The 21,441-nt window shown below is 40.7% G+C and overlaps 1 protein-coding gene across 1 annotated transcript in view; it reads right to left on the bottom strand.

Moving 5' to 3' along the window:
• ZRANB3 (zinc finger, RAN-binding domain containing 3) overlaps window positions 1-21,441 on the bottom strand; it is a gene marked incomplete at its 3' end in the record, with an annotated part of 109,642 nt that overhangs the window by 2,410 nt on the left and 85,791 nt on the right. Inside the window, exons 9-10 of the mRNA XM_006767144.1 lie at window positions 4,312-4,431; window positions 1,812-1,931 (exon numbers count right to left, since the gene is read on the bottom strand). Of these exons, the coding sequence (XP_006767207.1) occupies window positions 1,812-1,931; window positions 4,312-4,431 (240 nt within the window). The remainder of the gene's footprint in view (window positions 1-1,811; window positions 1,932-4,311; window positions 4,432-21,441) is intronic.

Below are 21,441 nucleotides of genomic sequence, written 5' to 3'. Positions count from 1 at the left end.
GTGAGTGCCCTGTGCAATCTTAACTCAAAGTCTTTCCTCAGGCCACTCCTAAGCTCTCCGCCTACATTGCTTCTCCCATACTACGAGCACTCCATTTCTAATTTTAAGCTTTTTGGTGATATTTTCTATGTCTGGAATATTCTAACATAGAAAACTCAGATTACTGGAAGTTTAATCCAACATGATCATGGAAGTGTTGAGACAATCATCCTTTGGGTTAGAATTCCTAGTGAGTTCTAGAACCATCTGGGTAAATCCTCATGGAGTTTCTCTGTATATACAATTGTATATACACACATTCGTTTGCTGGGTAAAGCAGATCTCTGGCTCTGGTTCAGATTCAAGTCCACAGAAGATGCCAGATAGGCATACACCAGGCTGGACGCACAGCTATATATTCAATTACTTTTCCAGATGTTAAGGATCGTGGCTTAGACATTTATATTGAAGTATTTCAGAATATTAGTAGGAAAAAAAAATCCAGAAGGCTCCCCTCTTCTACAGTGTGGCAGAGACTGCTACTGTCTTTCCCAATACCTATTCTTGTTTTATTCCTTTGCAAAGTAACATCTGATTTTTAGCATAACTACCTGGAAAAAAAGGCTACTTTTCCCAGCCTGCCTTTCAGCGGCTAGTTGTGGCCATGGGACTGACCACAGGCTGGTGAGAGGTAGCATGCCTCTCTCCAGCCAGCTGTCTGGATGGCAGCTCTGCAGAAGCTTGAGCAGCCCTCTTAGGAAAGGGAGACCTCCTATGAGTGGTGAAGAAGAAAGCCATGCTAGCCTTGGACTGTCTACATGAGAGAACAAAGTATTTAAGTCTTTCTTTCTTTTTTTAAGTGTTTCTTAATAAGGATTTCCATTTATTTGCAGGCAAACATAATTCTTAAAATATAAACTGAGTGACCGAAGCAAGGTAAAGTCACCCTCATGTTCTTGAAACTACTCCTGCACAGTATGAGCACCGTGGCATGGTGCATTGTCTTGTTGGAAGAAGCCATCTCCATTGGGATATGCCATCAACATGATAGGATGAACTTGATCAGCAACGATACTTAGGTATGTTGTGCTATTCAGACGTTTATAATGATCTGGCCCTCTAGCAACCTGAGCAGGAAATTATAGCTAATTTGCCTACAAACATCAGGTGGTCATAATAATCAGGCCACTCAGTGTGTATATATATAAATATATAGATTTCAGAGAAGAAGGGAGAGGGAGAGAGAGATAGAAACATCAATGAGGAGAGAAAATCATTGATTGGCTGCCTCCTGCATGCCCCCCTCCCCCAGTGGGGATCGAGCCAACAACCGGGGCATGTGCCCTGACTGGAAATCAAACCTTGACCTCCTGGTTCATAGGTTGATGCTCAACCACTGAGCCATGCCAGCCGGGTGCCAAATGTAATTCTAAGGACAAAACCAGGGGCACGCCATACAAAGTTCTCAGAAACAGAGTTCTTTTTCCTCAGGCCATCTTACCTTATGGACTCAGAGGGAAATAACCAAGTAAGATAAATTCTATAAGAAAGGGATGGGAAAATTCCAGACAAATTCAAAGGAAGGAAAAACAGTCATGAAACAATAATTACAGTCAAATGTACTATATTCTTCTAGAAAATTCTTTCCTTGAAAATTTAGGAAGATTTCAGTCAGTGGTGTTGAGGTCACCTATTATACTTTCCAGTACTCTCCAACATAGAAGGAACACTGATTACACTAGTTACCAGATATAAAGTTATCACTATAAGTAATGGCCTTTATATGATTTCAAAGACATTTTATAATCAAGTTGAGGCCAGAAATTTCTTACCTGACCAGCAGCCTGAATGCTTAGGATAGCCACACGGGTCTCAGGATCCTTTTGAAACTGATTAACCAGATGTATTCTTTCTGAAGACGGGACACTTCCATCTATCCTAACATATCGAGTCTAGCATTAACAAAGGAAACGGCAAAGTTAGGACAAGCCCCTATGTACCCATCTTGTTTTATATACTTTACAGCTTATTTTTATGTTCACATAATAAAAGAGAAACTGGTTAAGATGACAGGTTGGTAAATATCATACAAGAAGAATCTTAACCAAATTTCTTAATAGCTTCTGATAACAATTTTATGTTTTTTATTGAGTTTTATTTTCAAGATTAAAAACAATTTATTATTTTTAGAGAGAGGCAAGAGAAAGAGAGAGAGAGAGAGATATCAATTGGTGGCCTCCCACACGGGGATGGAACCCGAAACCTGGGTAAATGCCCTGATCGGGAATCAAACCCACCACCTTTTGGTGTATGGGATGATGCTCCAACCAACTGAGCCACACCAGCTAGGGCCTAGCAATCATATATTTTTTAGTCTTTTAAGCTACTTGAGGGTAGGAGCTATGCCTAATTCATCTTTATACCATCATTGCCAAGTGCAATGCCTGTACGTAACAGGAGTTCCATAAATCATGACTGAATTACTAATGTTGTCTCAGTAAAATTCCATGTAAATTAATACGCCAATTTTCAATTGAATAATGTATCAGAATAAGTTTCTAGTTATAGGACCACTAACCCCAGAGTAAAAGTAAAATCAGACATGCAAGAAAAGAAATAGAGCATTCTGCCCATGTATTAGAAATTCATGAAAAGCAGTACATCTATTTCTGAAATATCCCAATATTAACTGGGAAAATATCTTTTTTAATGCACCATTTGAGTTCTCTTTTTTCACATTATTAAACTTAAAAGAAATATGCATCTCCATTGAGGTGGGGAACGGAACAAGACATGCACCCATGTTTTTAAGAAGCAGGGGAACATTAAGTGCCTAACTGAACAGTTCTGAGTTTTAAGAATGATGTGAGTAGAGAAAAGGAAGCAATCCTGTGTTAGAACAGCTAAAAATAACTTATTTCTCGACTTTGTAAAACAAGTATAAGCCCTGAGTTTCAAATAATCTCATATGTATGTGCACTTTTATGGAAAACCTAGTCTTAAATAGTTGAGACAGAAATCTTCACTTATATAAGAAGACAGTCAAGTTAATCACTAAATAGAATGTCCCTTATTAACTTTCTCTGTCTTCACAAAACAGATATAAATTGACCAGTGATCCATTTACTATCCATTAGGGAGATTATAAAATCTTCAGAGAGTCTTTCTAAAGAAAACACATTGTTTTGAGCAGTTCACCTCCAACACCAGGATACCTACATTTTTCATTCTTAGTGATGTAAATGGGATTCTAAATCCACCAGTAAAGCAGAAGTGGGGAAAAGAAGCAGACTGCTCCTCTTGGAATAGATTCCAGTATTTTAAGGTATAATGGGATCCAAATAAGAAAATACTGTGAATCTAATATTAAGGCCCAATCATTTCAAAGTTATTTGTAAGGTTCACTCTCCCTCAGAAGGTGTTTTACAGTCACTAAGAGGTAATCAATGAGAAAGTACCTTTCAATGCACAGCACTTTATTATCATCAATCTTTCAATGAAGGAAACACTGACATTACTTTTTGGGTAATAATGAATTAATAATGATAAATCTATACTGTACGAAGTAATAAAAAATATGGCTTTATTCCTCCATTTAAAAAAATCCACCTACACAGGCGAGAAGTTCTGCTGCTAGGCGTCTATCGAGCTCAGTTTGCCAGGAGGCTTTATCTGGCTGCTCCTGGGCATCGCTAGAAGCCCTCGCACAGAAAGCGACGGCAGGTTTCAACTTTGGAAGAAAAAATGGGAGATGCTGTCACTGACAGACAGCTGGGGAACGAGGTGGGCCTAAGAACCCTGCAGGAAGGCCAGCAGGCTTGCTGGAGCTTACCTGGTGGACCGCCTGGCCCTAAGCTATAGATTCACTTACACTCAGTAAGTCTTTGTAATCATATCCTATAGAGCATGCTGCCTGGAGTTTGAAAGGTCTGACTACAGCTGGGCACAAAAATCAATGGAATTCATCCTTCCTGTCCCTTCAACATCTCCCCCATTCCAAGGGTGCCTTTCGGGTAAACAAAAAATTTAACTTTTAACTGCCTACTATACCAATCTCAAACAGTACATCCATGAACAAAAACTAAATTCAGAACATAGATGATTAAAGCAGCATACTTTAATCAATTCAGATCATTTGATTAGTGGAAAATTATGAGACTGGTATAAAAGGCAAACTTTAATAGGATACCATCAACACAATAGTAACATAATATCAAAAATATCTAATATTAATTTATATACCATCATGTAAAACAGGCAAAAAAAACCACAACTCAATTATAAGACAACTGATGCATCCTGAAAGTACTTTATAGACAAATGGTAACATACCTTGTTTTCTATGACTGCTTCTGTGCAAGCCTGGAGCATGAGTAAGTGGTGAGCGAAAACCAGAAATTTAAGCGAATCGTTCTGAAGCATCATCTTAATATAATCCTTTACAGCACCTGCCTAAATATTAAAGTTAAACCTTATTCTTATTAACGTCATAAAAATGTTTATTAAAAGTCATCTTACTTTCTTCCAATAAAACAAGAAAAATTTAAACATTGATTCATTTCTATGAATTTCTAACGGCTTTGTGTTCTAAGTAGCCTAAGGAAATAGAAGCTCACATATAATAGTGAGTGGGAGAAAAGGGACAAAAGAGGAAAAAGAATATATTCTTGCTGAGGAAAGAAGAATATAAGAATTAGCAGGAAGAAAAAAGATGACAAAAGAGTTTAGGTGGAAAGTAGGCTCTGGCCAAGAAGAGGTTGGTGGTTTTTTTCTGAAGGTAATTTCAAAAAAGTTCATATACAAGACTAAGTGGAATAGAGTTAAGAAGAAAATGAAAGGTATAAAATTAGATGAATAGCATTATTATTATTATTATTTTTAAAAAAAGGAAGACTAGAAAAGAATGAGAAAGCTGGAACTGAAGCTTAACGCTTAAAAAAAAGTTGGTTTATTCATTGTTTAAGCTAAAAAGTTAAGTAGATTTACAAATAGGGCACTTTAGGGAGAAATGGAAAGTGAGAGGTTTCAGTTTGTCTTCAGGATGGAGAAGGTCACAGAAGAGGCTGGAGTAATGAGATGAAGAGTACAGAAGGGAGGTCTGAGGGAGCAGGGAGATACAAAGAAATTGTTGGGCAGAAAAGGAAAACATTTTAAAAAGTGCAAACTGAATAGGCTTTTCTTAGTTAACGGGAGGCCAAATTACCTATTAAGAGTAAGAAATCAATCAGAGATGAATCAAATAAGACTTAAATTTAAAGTGGATAGCATGAATTAAATCTAAAACACAAATATAGCCTCTTAACTGTTAAAAATAGTTACTTTGGCATTTTGGGGAAAAACAGTAGGTGGAACACATTTAACCTCCATCCCTCTCAGAGCTATATTTAAACAATAGCGAAGTATATAGGGAGAAAGCATCGGAGAGGGATCAATCGCAATAAACTTTGGAAGCTAAAAAGTAGGCAGATGCCTGGTAACTGATCAGCAGTTACCTAACAACAGTTCCTAAACTGTCAGCATGAAAGACCCAGAAGAGAAGCACCTGGCTTGCAATGTTGTAATCTTAAAAAGCTCGGGAAATGACACCTCTGGAAGGAGGAAGGGGATGTGGCTAAAACAGGAAGATTGGTTGAAAGAATGTTTAGTAGTTGATGATGCGCAACACTCATCCATATGCTGTCTCTACCATTCCATACAATAGTGACTTCCTATCCCATCCTGGCAGAAAACTAGAGATTTATTTTCCAAAGCGGGTAAAGCAGGGTGTCTGGATGGAGGAATCCCACATCGACGGTAGGCTATCCAATAAAAATCCTGGGGAATAAATGAAAGTTACATAATAGATGCTGAGATCTGCTCTTCTCTCTCAATCTTCTTACCCCTCACAGGCCCATACTCTTTAGGCAGAGAACAGAATCATATACAATGATTCTTTTCTGAGGAATCTGACGAACCAAAGAGAAAAGACTAAAGATATTGATATTGGGGGTTCCTCAGCACAACATCCTAGTCAGATCATCTTTTATTTTATTCCATAGTTTACAAGCCATATCCACAAATAGAGTTTCCAGCCATCATTTAGTGTCTTACTTGTAAATAAAAGCAAAGAACCAAGGATCAGCAGGCATTTGTAGAAAGCAACTTATATGAACAGATCAACTGTACAAAGAGAAGAAAATTAGAAGGGATTACAATTATAAAACAAGAATAGCATGCTACAAAAAAAAAAGAAATAAAGAGGAAGGGAAGTATTCTTGGTAAAAAATATAATAACAGAAATAAAAAATTCACTGGTTATTAAAATAAGAAAGTCTTCCAGAAAAAATCATTTAAAATATCCAAAATATAAGAAAATTAGATGACCAGGCCATGAGGGCAATATATGAATAAAAAGTTCTAGAAAACAATGCAGAGAAAACAGAGGAAAGAAAATAATCAAAAAAATAAAAATGTTTTACAGAACTTAAGGACTTAAGTTTCCAAAATGGAACATGGCAAAGGCCTAAGAAGATTCTGCACAATGGATGAAAATGGACCCAGAGCAATGTCCATCATGAAACCTTATAATACTGGGGACAAAGAAATGATTCTATGAGCTTCCAGAAAGGAGAGGAAAAGATTTCACAAAATCAAAATAGAATAAAAATTCTGAACTGCATTGGATACTTGAATATCAATACTAAAAATTCTAAGAGAAAATGATTTCCAATTAAGAATTTATATCTAGCTAAATTAAAAATCAGATATAAAACCAGGATAAAACCATTTTCAAATATGCAGGGATTAAAATAATTTACCTCTAATATACACTTTTTTAGAAGGCTACTGAAGAATGTGGTCCAGCAAAATAAGGGAGCAGACAAATGAAGAAAATAATCCTATATAATAAAAGGCTAACATGCAAACAGACCAAATGGTGGAACAACTGAACAACCAGTCGCAATGATGTGCGCTGACCATCAGGAGGTGCTCGCAGAACATGGCCGGCGTCGGCAGCAGGCGGCAGAGCATGGAACATGCCCCATGTCAGCTGTGGTGGGATGGTAGAGCAGGTGAGCGGGGGCACCAGACCAAGGCGGGGCGCTGGTCGCTGCCATCGGGGCGAGCCTCTGGTGGTTACTGAAAATTATTTGCTCCCGCACGCCACAGTCCCGCCTGGCACTCAAACCTGCCACTGGCGCCCGGTGTTGGCCCTGATCATTCAGTGCTGTTGGTGGGTGCGAGTGGCAGCTGCGGGCCCCGATCACCCCTCAGGGCTTCTCCACCCCTCCGGCTCCTGAGGGGTGACTGGGGCAGCAGCTACTGCTCACACCCGCTGATGGCGCTGGCCCTGCACAGAGGATGGGCCGAGACCCGCCCCTGTGCCCACCGCAGCCTCGTGACCCACAGTTCCTTTTAAGGTTCACGAATTCATGCACTGGGCCCTTAAGTATCAAATAAAGAGGTCATTCAGCACAGGAATAAATAGAGAAAATCCCCAGGATGAGAGCTCTGCAGCAGACTGGATGAGCAACAGTCCCGACTGGAATGGACCAAAGGCTACAGGGCAATTTTTTTTTTACATAGATTAAAGTTAATAGAATGCTAATGTTTAAAGATATTGAGAGGAGCCCTGGCCAGTGTGGCTCAGTTGGTTGGGTGTTGTCCCATGCACTGAAGGGTCACTGGTTCGATCCCCACCATGACACATGCCTGGGTTTCATGCTCAGACTGCAGTTATGGGGTGCAGGAGGCAGCCAATCCATGTTTCTCTTTCACATTGATGTTTCTCTCTCTCTTTCTTCCTCTCCCTTCCTCCTTCTCTAAAATCAATAAAAATATATTTTTCAAAAATATTGAGAGAAAATTAAGCCACCAGGGAAAAGTCTGAAGAAAAACTATTAAAAATGATATATAGAAGAAAGAAAACATACCCATAGTATATTGCACAGTTCTCCTGTAAATATTACAAACATGGTTCTAATAATATACGTGGTGAATATTGATCAAGCCAAAATCAGTATAAGTTACTATAAAATTAATAAAGTATAACTATATCCATCCATCCATGCATCCTCTCTTTCATGTACCCACCTACCTACCTACCTACCTATCACTTTGTTGGGAGAAGGGGAATTCAGAAAAGATCTAGGTGTGTGGGAGGGCAGAGGGGTGAAGGAGCTAAAATTTTATCTTCCCCATTGGGAAGCCAAATGGTGACAGCTAAAATTATAAACAAACAGTAATGCAAATCAAGAAGCAAGATAAACATGTAGCTGAGGGATTTGAGATAAATACTAAAAAGATCAGCTACAAGAAAAGGAAGCGGTTGCCTTTGGGGAATAAGGTTAGGGAACTGTTATATTTTGAAATGGCTATTTCTCCTCATTCAACTATGACCATATGTGGTTTTGGTAGTAGTAAAAAAAAAATTAAAATAGGGGCATTTCAAAATTGAAAAATACCTATTGAAAGCTGATTTGAAAGCCCATTTTTGTATGTCTAAATTTTCTAAACAATAGTTATTCATCATACAACGAGACTGGAAGCTGTTAAGAACTTTAGCCTTGGATTCCAGTGCCTCAGAAAGTGGAAATGAAGCCCTCTCAAAATAAAGAGCTATAAATTCCAGATATGTTGCCATGGTAACTGAACCACTTTAATAAACTTCATGTTTGCCTAAAGAGCTATATTTACCATGATAAGCCTTTCAAAAAGTACATGGCAAGTTGGAGTCTTTTTAAGGTACATTCATTTCCCATCCACTGCAGACTAGTCACTGTACCCCAGCATCAGATGCATTCCGTGCCTCTTCATAAGAAAGCCATTTCAACCAGAAACTGCTGACTCCTTCCAATCCACTGGTTCAGAATAATTTATGGTTACTATTAATTTTATAAAGTTCAATCATATTATGGGCTAAACCGTCTCTTGGGACTAAATTTAGTAACAATCATCTTTGTGATATTGCTTCCTAGGAGAAAATGCATTTGGAGAACCAAAATAACTATGTACAAACATACTTTAGGATTATTTTAGGGTCATAGGTTGGGATTACATAGATTTGCATCCTAAAACATACTATACATGCATTCTAACTATTCTGATTTTATTCTTTTTTTTTTTTTATCCTCACCCGAGGATATTTTTTCCATTGACTTTTAGAGTGGAAGAGAGAGAGACAGAGAGAAACACCTATGTGAGAGAGACACATCGATTTGTTGCCTCCCACATGCCCCTGACCAGGCCTGGGAGCCAGCAACCGAGATATGTGCCCTTGACAGGAATCGAACCCAGGACCCTTCAGTCCACAGGCCGACGCTCTATCCACTGAACCAAACCAGCTAGGGCCTGATTTTATTCAGATTAAAACTATCACTTCATTGTCATGTTTTAAGTCATCTGAGCAGAAACTTGCTTTCAAACTATCTTAAGTGCACATTAAATGGAATGGCAGGTTCTATTAATGACAGCTTATGCTGGTTCATATTTTATAGAGGTAACAGAAAATGCATGTACTGACTATTCTATTTTATTTTATTGAAACTGGCCTGTTAGTAATGTGTTTGTTAGTCAAAAATCTCATTTAAATAATTAAGACTACCCACTACATCTCATTTAAAGAAATGTAGAAATGAAGAGAATATGTTGTAAAATTTGTTTCTTACATTTTTTTCTCAGTGACTAGGTGCGCATCATGCTTTCTGAAGTAAGAGAATGTAAAGATTACATTAAAGACCCGTTGAAAATTACTTAATTTTTTTAAATAGTCAGTTTTTAATCAAATAACAAGAAGGAGAAAGAAAAAATGAAAAAGACATCAAACCTGAGCTATGACAAAAATTCTCTCCTTGACCAAACGTTAGTCTTCTTGACTAGGCCTTACCCTTGGCCTTGAATCTGGCCCGTCCTTGCCAGGCCCCCATAGTCCATTCTTACCAAAAATTTTGCTAAGTCAGTTATTGAGAACCCCCACTTTTAAAAAAAATATATTTTATTGATTTTTTACAGAGAGGAAGGGAGAGGGATAGAGAGTTAGAAACATCAATGAGAGAGAAACATGGATCAACTGCCTCCTGCACACCCCCTATTGGGCATGTGCCCACAACCAAGGTACGTGCCCTTGACCGGAACCGAACCTGGGACCTTCAGTCCGCAGGCTGACGCTCTATCCACTGAGCCAAACCAGTTAGGGCGAGAACCCCCACTTTTGATAACTGATCAACTCTTGATATCTGATCAAGTTTTTATTGCCTACTTTTGATGTCTAAGTTCTTGATCTTTCTTTAGCAAGAATGCTATTAGGTCAGTTTAGCAAGAATCCCCCTGTGCTGGATGTCTCCTCTTAGTAATTTTCCATCCACCAAACCCCTTATCCTGCTAGTTGGCTACCAATCCCCACCTGTCCTTGTATTCAGAGTTGAGCAAGCTCTCTCCTCAATTTCAACAGAGTTCACTCCCATTGCAATGATCTTGAATATCAAGTCTTTCTTACCATTTTAACAAGTGTCAGAATAATTTTTTCTTTAACTGCTATAAATTCTAGCTAAGGGAATATGAGTCTAAAAGAAGCTCCTCTAAGTTCTGAAGTCCTCAGACCCCAGACCAAATGGAAGTTTTGTTTAGATATTTGTGGGCACATACTTTCAGAAAAACTCTTCAAGTTCTTTTCAGTCAATAAGAGGTGAATTGTGACTGGTCTAAGCAAGCCTAGCACTTTCATTCCCCTGCAAGTGATTCTGACAATAAGAAATGTGGAAAATGTGCTGCAGGCTTCAAAAAAACCCTCACTGACAAAGGGACTATGGGGAAAGCTTTTCATTGCTTTAGACATTGTGGCCTGAGCCCGGTACAGGAAATGAACAGTCATCTTGGGGTTATGATGGAAGCCACCGAGGACAAGTGGTAAACTGGGTCAACCAAAGGACAAAGACAGAAACCTGGATTCTAAAAACCCCCACAAAAAACAGCTTTATTGAATATAATTCACAAGGCATAATTCACCCATTTAAAGTGTATGATTCAATTTGGCTTTCACCAAATTGTGCATCCATCAATGGTTCTTTTTTTAATCATCACCTGAGGATATGTTTTTACTGATTTGAGAGAGAGAGAGAGAGAGAGAGAGAGAGAGAGAGAGAGAGAAACACTGATCAGTTTTCTCCCGTACATGCCCCACAGAGGATAGAAACCGAAACCTAGGCATGTGCCCTGACCGGGAATCAAACTCCAACTTTTTGGTGTGCAGGACGACACTCCAACCAATTGAGCCACTCGACCAGGGCTGTTCATGGTTCTTAACTTAGAAACCATTTCATCAACCTGAAAAAATATTTTTAAATCTGGCAGAAGACAGCCTTCAGGGAAAGACTGGTGCTTTGGAAATTTTCACATGGCCACATTTTCTCATAGAAAACAATAGTTTCACTTCCAAAGGTGTTCGGGTGAACCACTGTGAATGTTATTTTACCTTTAGGCAGATTCATGACTATATCTATAAATAGGAATCTAACACTTCGAATATATCTAATCTTTTGACATTAACCAAGTTCAACAAGCAGCCCACTTTGCACTGAGAAGCGGAAGGGCTACAAAATAGTGCACAGTGAACAACTCCAATTTAATACCTAACCAACACGATTTTACAGAAGAACCTGGGATATTCAACCTTCCCATAAAACTTTTTGAAACAAGATATAATAAAGCAATCACTCTATCTAATCATTCTGCCTAATATAGAATAGGTGAGCAAGGATATTCCCATTAATGACATACTCCGCTGGGTTTACTCAAATTTAGAGAAAGTTAGAAAGTACAGTGGGGCATTGACTTACGAGTTTAATTCGTTCCGAGACCGAGCTCGTTAAGGAGCTCGTTAACTCAAATTACTCTAGCAACTCAATGCAAAAAATCGGCGGAGAGACAGCTGGTATCTCAAAAAACTAGTTAGTTGGGACACTCGTAAGTCAAGGCCCCACTGTAAAGCCAATAGTATATGGACTTCTAAAAAAATTGTTTTCATAAAAGTTGATTTCGTGGTAGTTTGGTGATAAAAGTCACTAATCACAACAGTGAATCTAAGTCTTTTAAAACTGAATTCAATTGTAAAACATTCTCAATTTTTCTCCTAACTCCACCCATTGGTGATCAACTTTATACTACTAAAGTATACATGAATAAACTTTATAAGTATACATGAATATACTTTATTGTTAAAAAGTATAACACATAGAACATGCAGGTTTTAAAATTCTGTATCTTCTCCATGCCTGTGCAAGGATGCTGAAAAATCATTAACTGGGAAATGGGCACCACTTTAAACCCACGGTCACTAACAACTATTATATGTATTCAGCTATCTTATGGGAACGGTAGCTAAGTGCATGTACTCTTGAGCAACACCCTTAAACTGTCTTAGTTTCTCCAACCATAAAAAGGGATAAAAAGTACCTATTCCCCAAAGAGTGGTGGTGAGAAGTAAATGAGTTAGCGCATAATATGAACTTGGAATAGTGCTTAGGACATTGTAAACATTGTAAAAGTGTTAGATATTAATATTACTATAATTCTCCAGTAAATTGCAGAAACAACTTCAACCTTTATCACTTTCTATGAAATCAGAACCTCTGTCCCCTTGGCTCTCAAACTTCCCACTGTCCAGAGAAAATAGAATTTATTATCTGAAAATTCCATTGCCTTTTCTTACTTTTATTCATCATAACTTCCTTCCCTTTTGTAACAAGAGATTTTTCTTTTCTTCTCTAAGGCAAATCCCTCTACCTGTGGTTCCAAACTTAACCATTCCTGATACCTCAAAATCCTTACACTGCTTTCCTTCTTAAGGGGAAATTGCAGTTTGACAGAGCCTTCCTCCATTCCACAGTCCACTCTTTATTCCCTCCTCGAACATGAGAACATTATTGTTTTATTCGCACTTATTATCACCGACCATCTTACTAATGAACAGGAAGGAGGCAGACTGTGCCTGGTTTGGAGCAGAGACCCTTTCCTGAACAGCAGTGGCCCAGGAAGCGATGCGCTCCCGTCTCACAGTATCCCAGGCCCTGTGCAGCAGAGCCGATCCCAGTGGCCTCCTTACATCTTGCTGCAGATTATAAATAGCATTCTACCTGCGTTAAGCTGCTGAGGCGAAACAGCAAAGAGGAAACACACCTGGTGCATAATGGAATTGTGTCTAAAGCAGTCTGCCTTCTGGAAAATTTTTAAGGCACGAAGGAATGCTGCCATTCTCCAAATAACAGAAATTTAAATTATGGGATGGTTTAATCATAGAAAAATAACTGGTATTTCTCTTAAAATGGTCTTCTCTAAAAATGAGATGTTGTTGTAATGTACCAGAAAATAGCTAAAAGTTGGCTAAGCCATACTACCACTTATATCTGTTTTTTTTCCTAGAAGAGGGAATCTAAATCTAAAATCTAAATCCCAAATCTAAAAAATCTGTGCATTTGTATACACTGTATTCTCAATAAGTATTAAAAGGAATAATAATAGTAATATAAAGGAAAATTAATTTTAATAACCTGAGATCCTTCACTAATAGACTTTTTAACAGTGACACTGATTATTTTCATTTCCTTTTAGTGTTTATCATAATTATTTACTGCTTATTATCATTCTTAAACTTCTTATCATTAAGAGATATCTAAAGAAGAGATCTTAATCCTATCTAATAATAGACAAACAGGGTAATTGACTATACCTTCAGTATGCCTCCCATTGGCTAATCAGCATGATATGCAAATTAACTGTCAACAAAGATGCCGGTTAATTTGCATATGTAGGCGTCCAGCGGCTATTGGCTATCGGAGCCTGCAATCACAGTTGAGAGGTCCCTTGCCCAGGCCTGACACCTCAGTCAGAAGTGTTAGGTCTGGGCATGGGCGGAGCCACAATGGTGGGAACCAGGGGGAAAGCCAGCGATGGTGGGGAGCAGGAGTGGAGCCCACGATTGCGGGAAGCTGAGACCTAATGCCTCGGTCAGAGGCATTAGGCCTGGGCAGGAACGGAGCCAGCAATGGCGCGAAGCAGGTGTGGAGCTGGCGATGGCAGGGAGCTGGAGGTCCCCTGCCCAGGCCTAATGCCTCTGACGAAGGCATTAGGCCTGGGCAGGGGCAGAGCCGGCAATCATGGGGAGCTGGGGGTCTCCTGCCCAGGCCTAATGCCTGGGCCACAGGCGTTAGGCCTGGGAAGGAGCAGAGAGGGAGATCGTGGAGAGCTGGGCAGGGACAGAGAGGGAGATCGCAAGAGCTGGGGGTTCCCTGACCAGGCCTAATGCCTTGGCCAGAGGCATTAGGCCTGGGCAGGGGAAGAGCTTATTTGCGGGGAGCTGGGGGCCCCCTGCCCATGGCATTAGGCCTGGGCAGGGGCGGAGCCAGCGACTGCAGGGAGCAGGGAGGGAGCTGGTGATGGTAGGGAGCAGGGGCAGAGCCAGCAATTGCGGGGAGCAGGGGCTGAGCCCACGATTGCGGGAGCTGGAGGTCTCCTGCCCAGGGCTAATGACTTGGCCAGAGGCGTTAGGCCTGGGCAGGGGCGGAGCCAGCGACTGCAGGGAGCAGGGAGGGAGCTGGTGATGGTGGGGAGCAGGGGCAGAGCCAGCAATTGCGGGGAGCAGGGGCTGAGCCCACGATTGAGGGAGCTGGAGGTCTCCTGCCCAGGGCTAATGACTTGGCCAGAGGCGTTAGGCCTGGGCAGGGGCCAAGCCGGCAATTGGTGTGAACTACAGAGGAAACACCTTTTCTGACTGCTCATTGGCTTAGCTCCCTGTATGCCACTGGTAATATTCTTAGTAACTTGGGTAATAAGAATCCAAATAGGTGATCTAGGGTTTTTTACCACACTCCTGAAGAAAAAAAGGAAGGTCCGCTGCTAGAAGGCTAAGAAATGTCATATCCTGTCCTAGCTGGTTTTGCTCAGTGGATAATGCCTCGGCCTGCCCACTGCTGGGTCTCGGTTCAATTCTGACCAAGGGCATGTACCTAGGTTGCAGGCTCCTCCCTGGCCTGGGCCCAGGTCAGGGCTCATGCAGGAGGCAACCAATCAAAGTGTTCCTCTCACTTTGATGCTCCCCAAGGGGAGCAGGGAGCAGGGAGTAGGATATTTCCTGAGGGCTCCCAGTATGTGATAGGGGGCAAGCTGGGCTGAGGAACCCCCCGCTCCAGTGCACAAATTTTTGTGCACCGGGCCTCTAGTAAGAAGATAATAAATTAAGAAGATAATAACAAACATACTTAAAACTTATACAGTCTCTATCCTCCTACGTACAAGTTCTGAATCTCAAAAGACAGACCAGCATAAATGCTTTTACAGCACATGGAGAATATACATCAGTACCATAACTGTACGGGACTTTAGCACTGCATATAATAATAATGATCATATCCGTATAACCTAATTTGCTGACATGACCTAGTTTGAGGTGCTGTATTCCTGTCTGCCTAGAAGACACTGTAGGACATGAGAAAAAGAAGAGAAGATCAGAGCAGAGCAGGCAACCTATCCTGGAGCTCTATGAACCTGAATAGAGGGAGACACATTTGTTGGGAAGGCTTCAGACATAACTCGGCCTGGAGCAAAGGAAGAGGATCGATGACCCTCAGAGGTTCTTTCTAGCTCACTGTTCTCTAATAACAGTTAATGAACAGTGTTAAAATAGTCATATAAATGGATGTGGGAAGGATTCGCTTCCTCAGAAGAGCTGACAAGAAAAAGACTTTACCCATTGTTTATTATATAGTGATAATCTTTTAAAAATTAAATACCACAAACATTGCCTGGGTGGTTCAGTTGGTTGGAGCATCATTCCATATATCAAAAGGTTGCAGGTTCGATTCCCAGTCAGGGCACATACCTCAGTTGCAAGTTCCATCCCCAGTCAGGGTGCATATGGGAGCCAAGAGGTCAATGTTTCTCTCTCTCTCCTTTCTTCCTTTCTTCTTCTCTCTCTAAAATCAATACACATATCCTCAGGTGAGGATTAAAATAATTAAATACCACAAATAATTAAGATATGTGTCTCCAAATAGCATATTATATAAGTAACCATATACTCACACAAATGCATTTACTTGAATACTCATTATTTTCTTCAAAAATCTTCTTACTCTTGTCAAGGTTTTCAAATTTAGATAAACTACCATTAGATTTTTATCTTTAAACTAGAAGCCTGGAGCACGGAATTCATGCACTGGAGGTGGGTGGTCCTCCAGCCCGACCTGCACTCTCTTGAAGTCCTGCAGCCCTCGCTTCTTACCACCCGCCTGCTCCCTGCTCCTTAGCACTGTCGCGGAGGTGGGAAAGGCTCCTGCCACCACCGCTGCGCTCGCCACCCATGAGCCCGGCTTCTGGCTGAGCAGTGCTTCCCTTGTGGGAGCGCGCTGACCACCATGGGCAGCTCCTGAATTGAGCATCTGCCCCGTGGTGGTCAGTGTGCATCATAGCGACTGGTCGTTCCACTGTAACAATTGCTTAGGCTTTTATTATATAGACTAGAGGCCCGGTGCACAAAAATTTGTGCACTGGCAGGGGAGGTGGGTGGGAGGGTGTCCCTCAGCCCCACTTGTGCCCTCTCACAGTCTGGGACCCTTCAGGAGATAACCACCTGCTGGCTTAGGCCCGATCCTGGAGTGGCAGATGGCAGGCCCGATCGCTTGGTGCCTGCCCCGCCTCCCCAGGTCACACACATGGCAGGGCCGATCTGGGACTTGGGGCACCGCCCCGGGTCGGGTTGCACACAGGACACCCGTATGGAGGCTGGGCGGGCTGGTCAATCACTGCTGCACCACCTGGCCACTCCGGGTCAGGTTGCACACAGACGCCTGCCGCTCCGGCTCGCAGATAGCAGGCCCGGATGGCATCAGGGCAGGTGGGATGGCACTGTCCTGCCCCACTGCCCCAGGTCGCAAATAGCAGGCCCAGATGGCGGTGGGGTAGGTGGGATGGTGCTGTCCCGCAGTGCCTGCAGTATGCAAATTAGCCACTATCTTTGTTGGTGGTTAATTTGCATATCGTGCTGATTAGCCAATGGGAGGCATAGCAAAGGTACAGTTAATTACCATGTTTGTCTATTATTAGATAGGATTCCTCAACATAATTGTTCAAATGATTCAATAAAGAGAAAAGTATTTAATATGATGCTGCACAGTACAAAGAAATCTATTATCTAACAGCTTATGCCTTGCTGAGTCTGGCACAGATTATACTTAATGGGGGACTGTTTTTCCCAGTTTCACTGAATGGCACAAACATCAACCCAGTTGACCAAGCAAGAAATCTATATTCTACCTTTTCCCTCCCCTCCATATTCAGCCAATCACTAATGTCCATTGATTTGCCATGGTAATAATTCTTGAATTATTCCTTTCCAGTGCGCATGTAGTACAGCCACTGTTCTGGGTTAGACCACCCACTGTGTACTGGGTTACCAGTGTGCATCCCAGCCGGATCCCCTGCCTGCAGGCTTGTTTCTTCCAGTGCATTCTCCCCCTGAAGCTCAAATCTGATCCTTTTACTCTACTCCACTATATCAGTTTACTCAGAACCCTGTGGAAAATTACAAACCATGAACTGTGAGTTTCATGACATGGTTACTGCTCTATATGGTCTCCAGCCTAGTCTCTCTGCTCATGCCCTTCCGGTCAAGGGCATGTACCTTGGTTGCGGGCGCATCCCCAGTGGGCAGTGTGTAGGATGCAGCTGATCGATGTTTCTAACTCTCTATCCCTCTCCCTTCTCAGAATTCCTCCCTGACATTCTATGTTTTAGCCATGACGACCTACTTTTGGTTCCCTAAATATGCCACTTCTAGATAATCTTTGTGAGTTTGCAAAAACTATTCATCTGTCTGAAATATACTCTACCAGCCTCATCCCCTTCCTATTTCACTCCCTCGTTTTTTGGTTGGCTCACCCTCCAGCTGTCTTCTCCCATGTGCTTCCACAGTTTGAAGCACTAAATATACTCTATTATAGTTAAATGTTTATTTTGCTGTCTTCCCAAACATACTCCAATTTTTTGAGAGGTAGATGCTGGTATCTTGTTCACTGTTCCTCCCTGGCACCAAGCAATACCCTTGCTATATAGTGGGCCCTCAATAAGGATCTGCTGAATTCATCAGGAAAACAGCTAAAGAAAGGATTCTTCAACTCTCATTTGCATATAACATAGTAGTCAATTTATAATCTGTGGTAGTTCGAAAATTCATTTACAAATTGGCTTGGGAGAACTCTGAATACATTTTCTCATAAAAACAATATTAAATGTAGTAGATAATTAGCTACCTTCCCAAAATCTATTTCATCTATAATGTAGCTAACCTGTATATTTAAGTTACTATAGACTCTAACTACTGGATAACAATAATGATTCTGGGGGAAATGAACTACTAATTTATGTAACTGGTTGAAGACAGAAGTTCTAATAGGGAGGGAATGAAAAATGACTAAAAACTAGAGATTGGGGGTGGCAAGGATTGGTTGTCTGCTGCCATTAATCTTTGGGAAAATGTTCTAATCTGGATCAACTGACATTTCATCTCTCTTCTATTCCTTCAAGAATCCTAGGAATTAGGTACCAACTTCCTACTGACCGTCAACACTTCAGACTTTGAACAAGGGTTTTCTATATCAGATAGGAAGTTAAAAACAAGGTTCTCATATATATTCTTTTTCCTTAAACAAGCATTCTGTACTCACTATTACATGCGAAAAAAAAGCTAAGCAAGCAAGCAAACAAAACAGCTATTAACTCTATGAAAAACAACAGTTGTAAAAAAAAAAAGAAATGTAATTATAGTCAACTGTGAAATGCTTAACTGAGTCATTACACGGTAAACAATGAACACTAATCAAACCAAAAATTATGATATGGTAAAATGAAGCTGGGTGAAAGTATTGCAAATACTTTCTCCTAATTGTGTATTTTACATTTGCATTTTTATAAGTGTCTTTCATATTTCATACTTTTTTAAGCACTAAAAATTTTAGTTTTGAGTCCCATTTTTTTTCCTTTAAAGTATGTGCTTGCCCTGACTGGTTTGGCTCAGTGGATAGAGCGTCAGCCTGGGGACTGAAAGGTCCCAGGTTTGATTCCGGTCAAGGGCATGTACCTTGGTTGCAGGTGCATCCCCAGTGGGCAGTGTGTAGGATGCAGCTGATCGATGTTTCTAACTCTCTATCCCTCTCCCTTCCTCTTTGAAAAATCAATAAAATATTTTATGTATGATGTGAAATAATGGTCAAGGCTCATTGTTTTCTTTAAGAATATCCATTGTCCTAATACTGTTTGTTGAAAAACTATCATCTCCCATTGATGTACTAATACACGTAAAAATCTAAGTTTTTACTTCTCTAGGATGAATATCCAGGACACACACGCACACACACACACACACACATTTTTTTAAAGATAATTTTCATAAGTTTATTTGAGCCAAACTGGGAACACTGCTGGGAAGCAAGCTCTCAACTGCTTCCCATATTTTCATGACCACATTTTATCTCCACTACTGGCTTATAAACTGATTGAAGGAATTTTCTTTTTTCCAGATACTGTTTTTCTTTTTTTTTATGTGTAGCATTTCCATTTTCCTGTGTTTATAGTTTTCCTATTGCTTCTGAAATTCTCCTTTTCATGTTTATTTTTTCTACTACATCCTTTAACATATTACTCACAACTTTATAAAAATTCCTTGTGTAATAGTTCTACAATCTGGGTCATTTCTTCAATTGGCATTATTGATTGTCTTATCTTTTTAAAAATCTCATAAATTCTATTTTAAAATTTTATAAATTCTATTTAATGCTAGAAATCATATCTAGAAGAACAGGACTGACTGAGATAAATGATGCTTACACCCAGAAATGAGCATGCCTCTCTTCCTGCCAGGGTGATAGTATGGGAGCACTAAGACAATCTGGACAGTATTGAGTTGTATTTAGGTTCTCCTATAACATTTATCTTCAGTACACCAAAAATTTTGAATTTCCCTATTTTGTGATAGTATGAACCCAGGGTTTTTCTAAGTGTTTCAGCTGTATTCTTAGCTTTCATCAGTCCTTCATGTCTACACTATAAATAGGTGTCTCTCTCCCCAAGTAGATTGACCTTGATGATTTCTCAGTGTTAAGTTAATGGTAGGGGACAGAGAATCTCTTGGGTTTCCTGGTAACAAACCGATATAATAAAAGGCTAATATGCAAATAGACTGAATGGTGGAATGACCGGTCGCTATGACACACACTGATCACTTGGGGGTAGATGCTCAATACAGGAACTGCCCCCTGGTAGTCAGTGCGCTCCCACTGGGGGAGCACCGCTCAGCCAGAAACCAGGTTCATGGCTGGCGAGTGCAGCGGCAGTGGAGGGAGCTTCTCCTGCCTCCACAGCAGTGCTAAGGACCCCTCGGGGGATGTCTGACTGCCGGCTTAGGCCCGCTCCCTGGTCCCGGACTGTGAGGGGGTGTAGGCTGGGCTGAGTGATGGCCTCTCAGTGTACAAATGTGCATCGGGCCTCTAGTTCATTATAAAGCAACTCTGCTCCAGCTGAATCTCAGAGATGGGACTTCCCTGCTATTTCTATCCCTTTCCCCTGTGGCAACTAATCTATACCTCATAACTCTGAGTGCTCCAGGGCAGGAAAGATGTTCTCGCCCCTTCTGCAGTAACATCTCTGCCAAGTGCAAGGTCTTGATTTCAACAGGGTTTCCTGCCCAATCTACAGTGGTAGACAGCTGTTGTTCCTACCCAGCCCCCAGAAGCAGCTGATCCTGGACTGGGTTTTGGAGGCTGGGAGAGGGGGTTTGCCTCTCCCACAATGGCTTAAGGCTTTTGCTTAATATGAGAAAAGAGTCCTGGAAATAAGCATGGGATTATGCTTATACTCCACCAACGGGATGCTCTCTGACCTCCTGGTCAGCACCGGGGAGAGGCCAGTAGAAGTAAAGTTTGTGTGTGCAGGTGGACTGCCCATGCCAGGACCCCCAACATTTTGAAATGTCATGACAATCCATGCTCAGCCTTTATAATTTTGTTAAATTTTGGCTTTCTTCTTATCCACTTTTATGGAAGCTACCTTCTTCCTAACTCAATCTGCCAAAGGAAAGAATTTTATATGTCTCATTTCTCAACAAACAAGGAAAAGGAGGACATATTCTCAATCTAAGAAAGGGCATCTATGAAAAACATAATGATAACAAGTAATAAAGTATAATTAACAGAGAAAGACCGAATGCTTTCTACCTAAGATTGGCAACAGGCAAAGCTGTTCAATCCTATCACTTCTATTAAAAATTATATTGTGTGCCTTTAGTGCAACAGGCAAGGCAAAGAAAAGACATATGGATTACTGGGAAAGGACAGAAGTATCTCTATGTGTAGACAAAATGACACTCTATGTAGAAATTTGCAAAGAATTTACAAAAAAGCATAGGAACTAATAAATGGAAAGGTCAATATACAAAAATCA

This window comes from Myotis davidii, unplaced genomic scaffold, assembly GCF_000327345.1.
Source record: "Myotis davidii unplaced genomic scaffold, ASM32734v1 scaffold2982, whole genome shotgun sequence".
Classification (NCBI taxonomy): Eukaryota; Metazoa; Chordata; class Mammalia; order Chiroptera; family Vespertilionidae; genus Myotis; species Myotis davidii.
The sequence above is the reverse complement of the archived record's forward strand: the minus strand, read 5'-3'. Positions and strand labels throughout refer to the sequence as shown.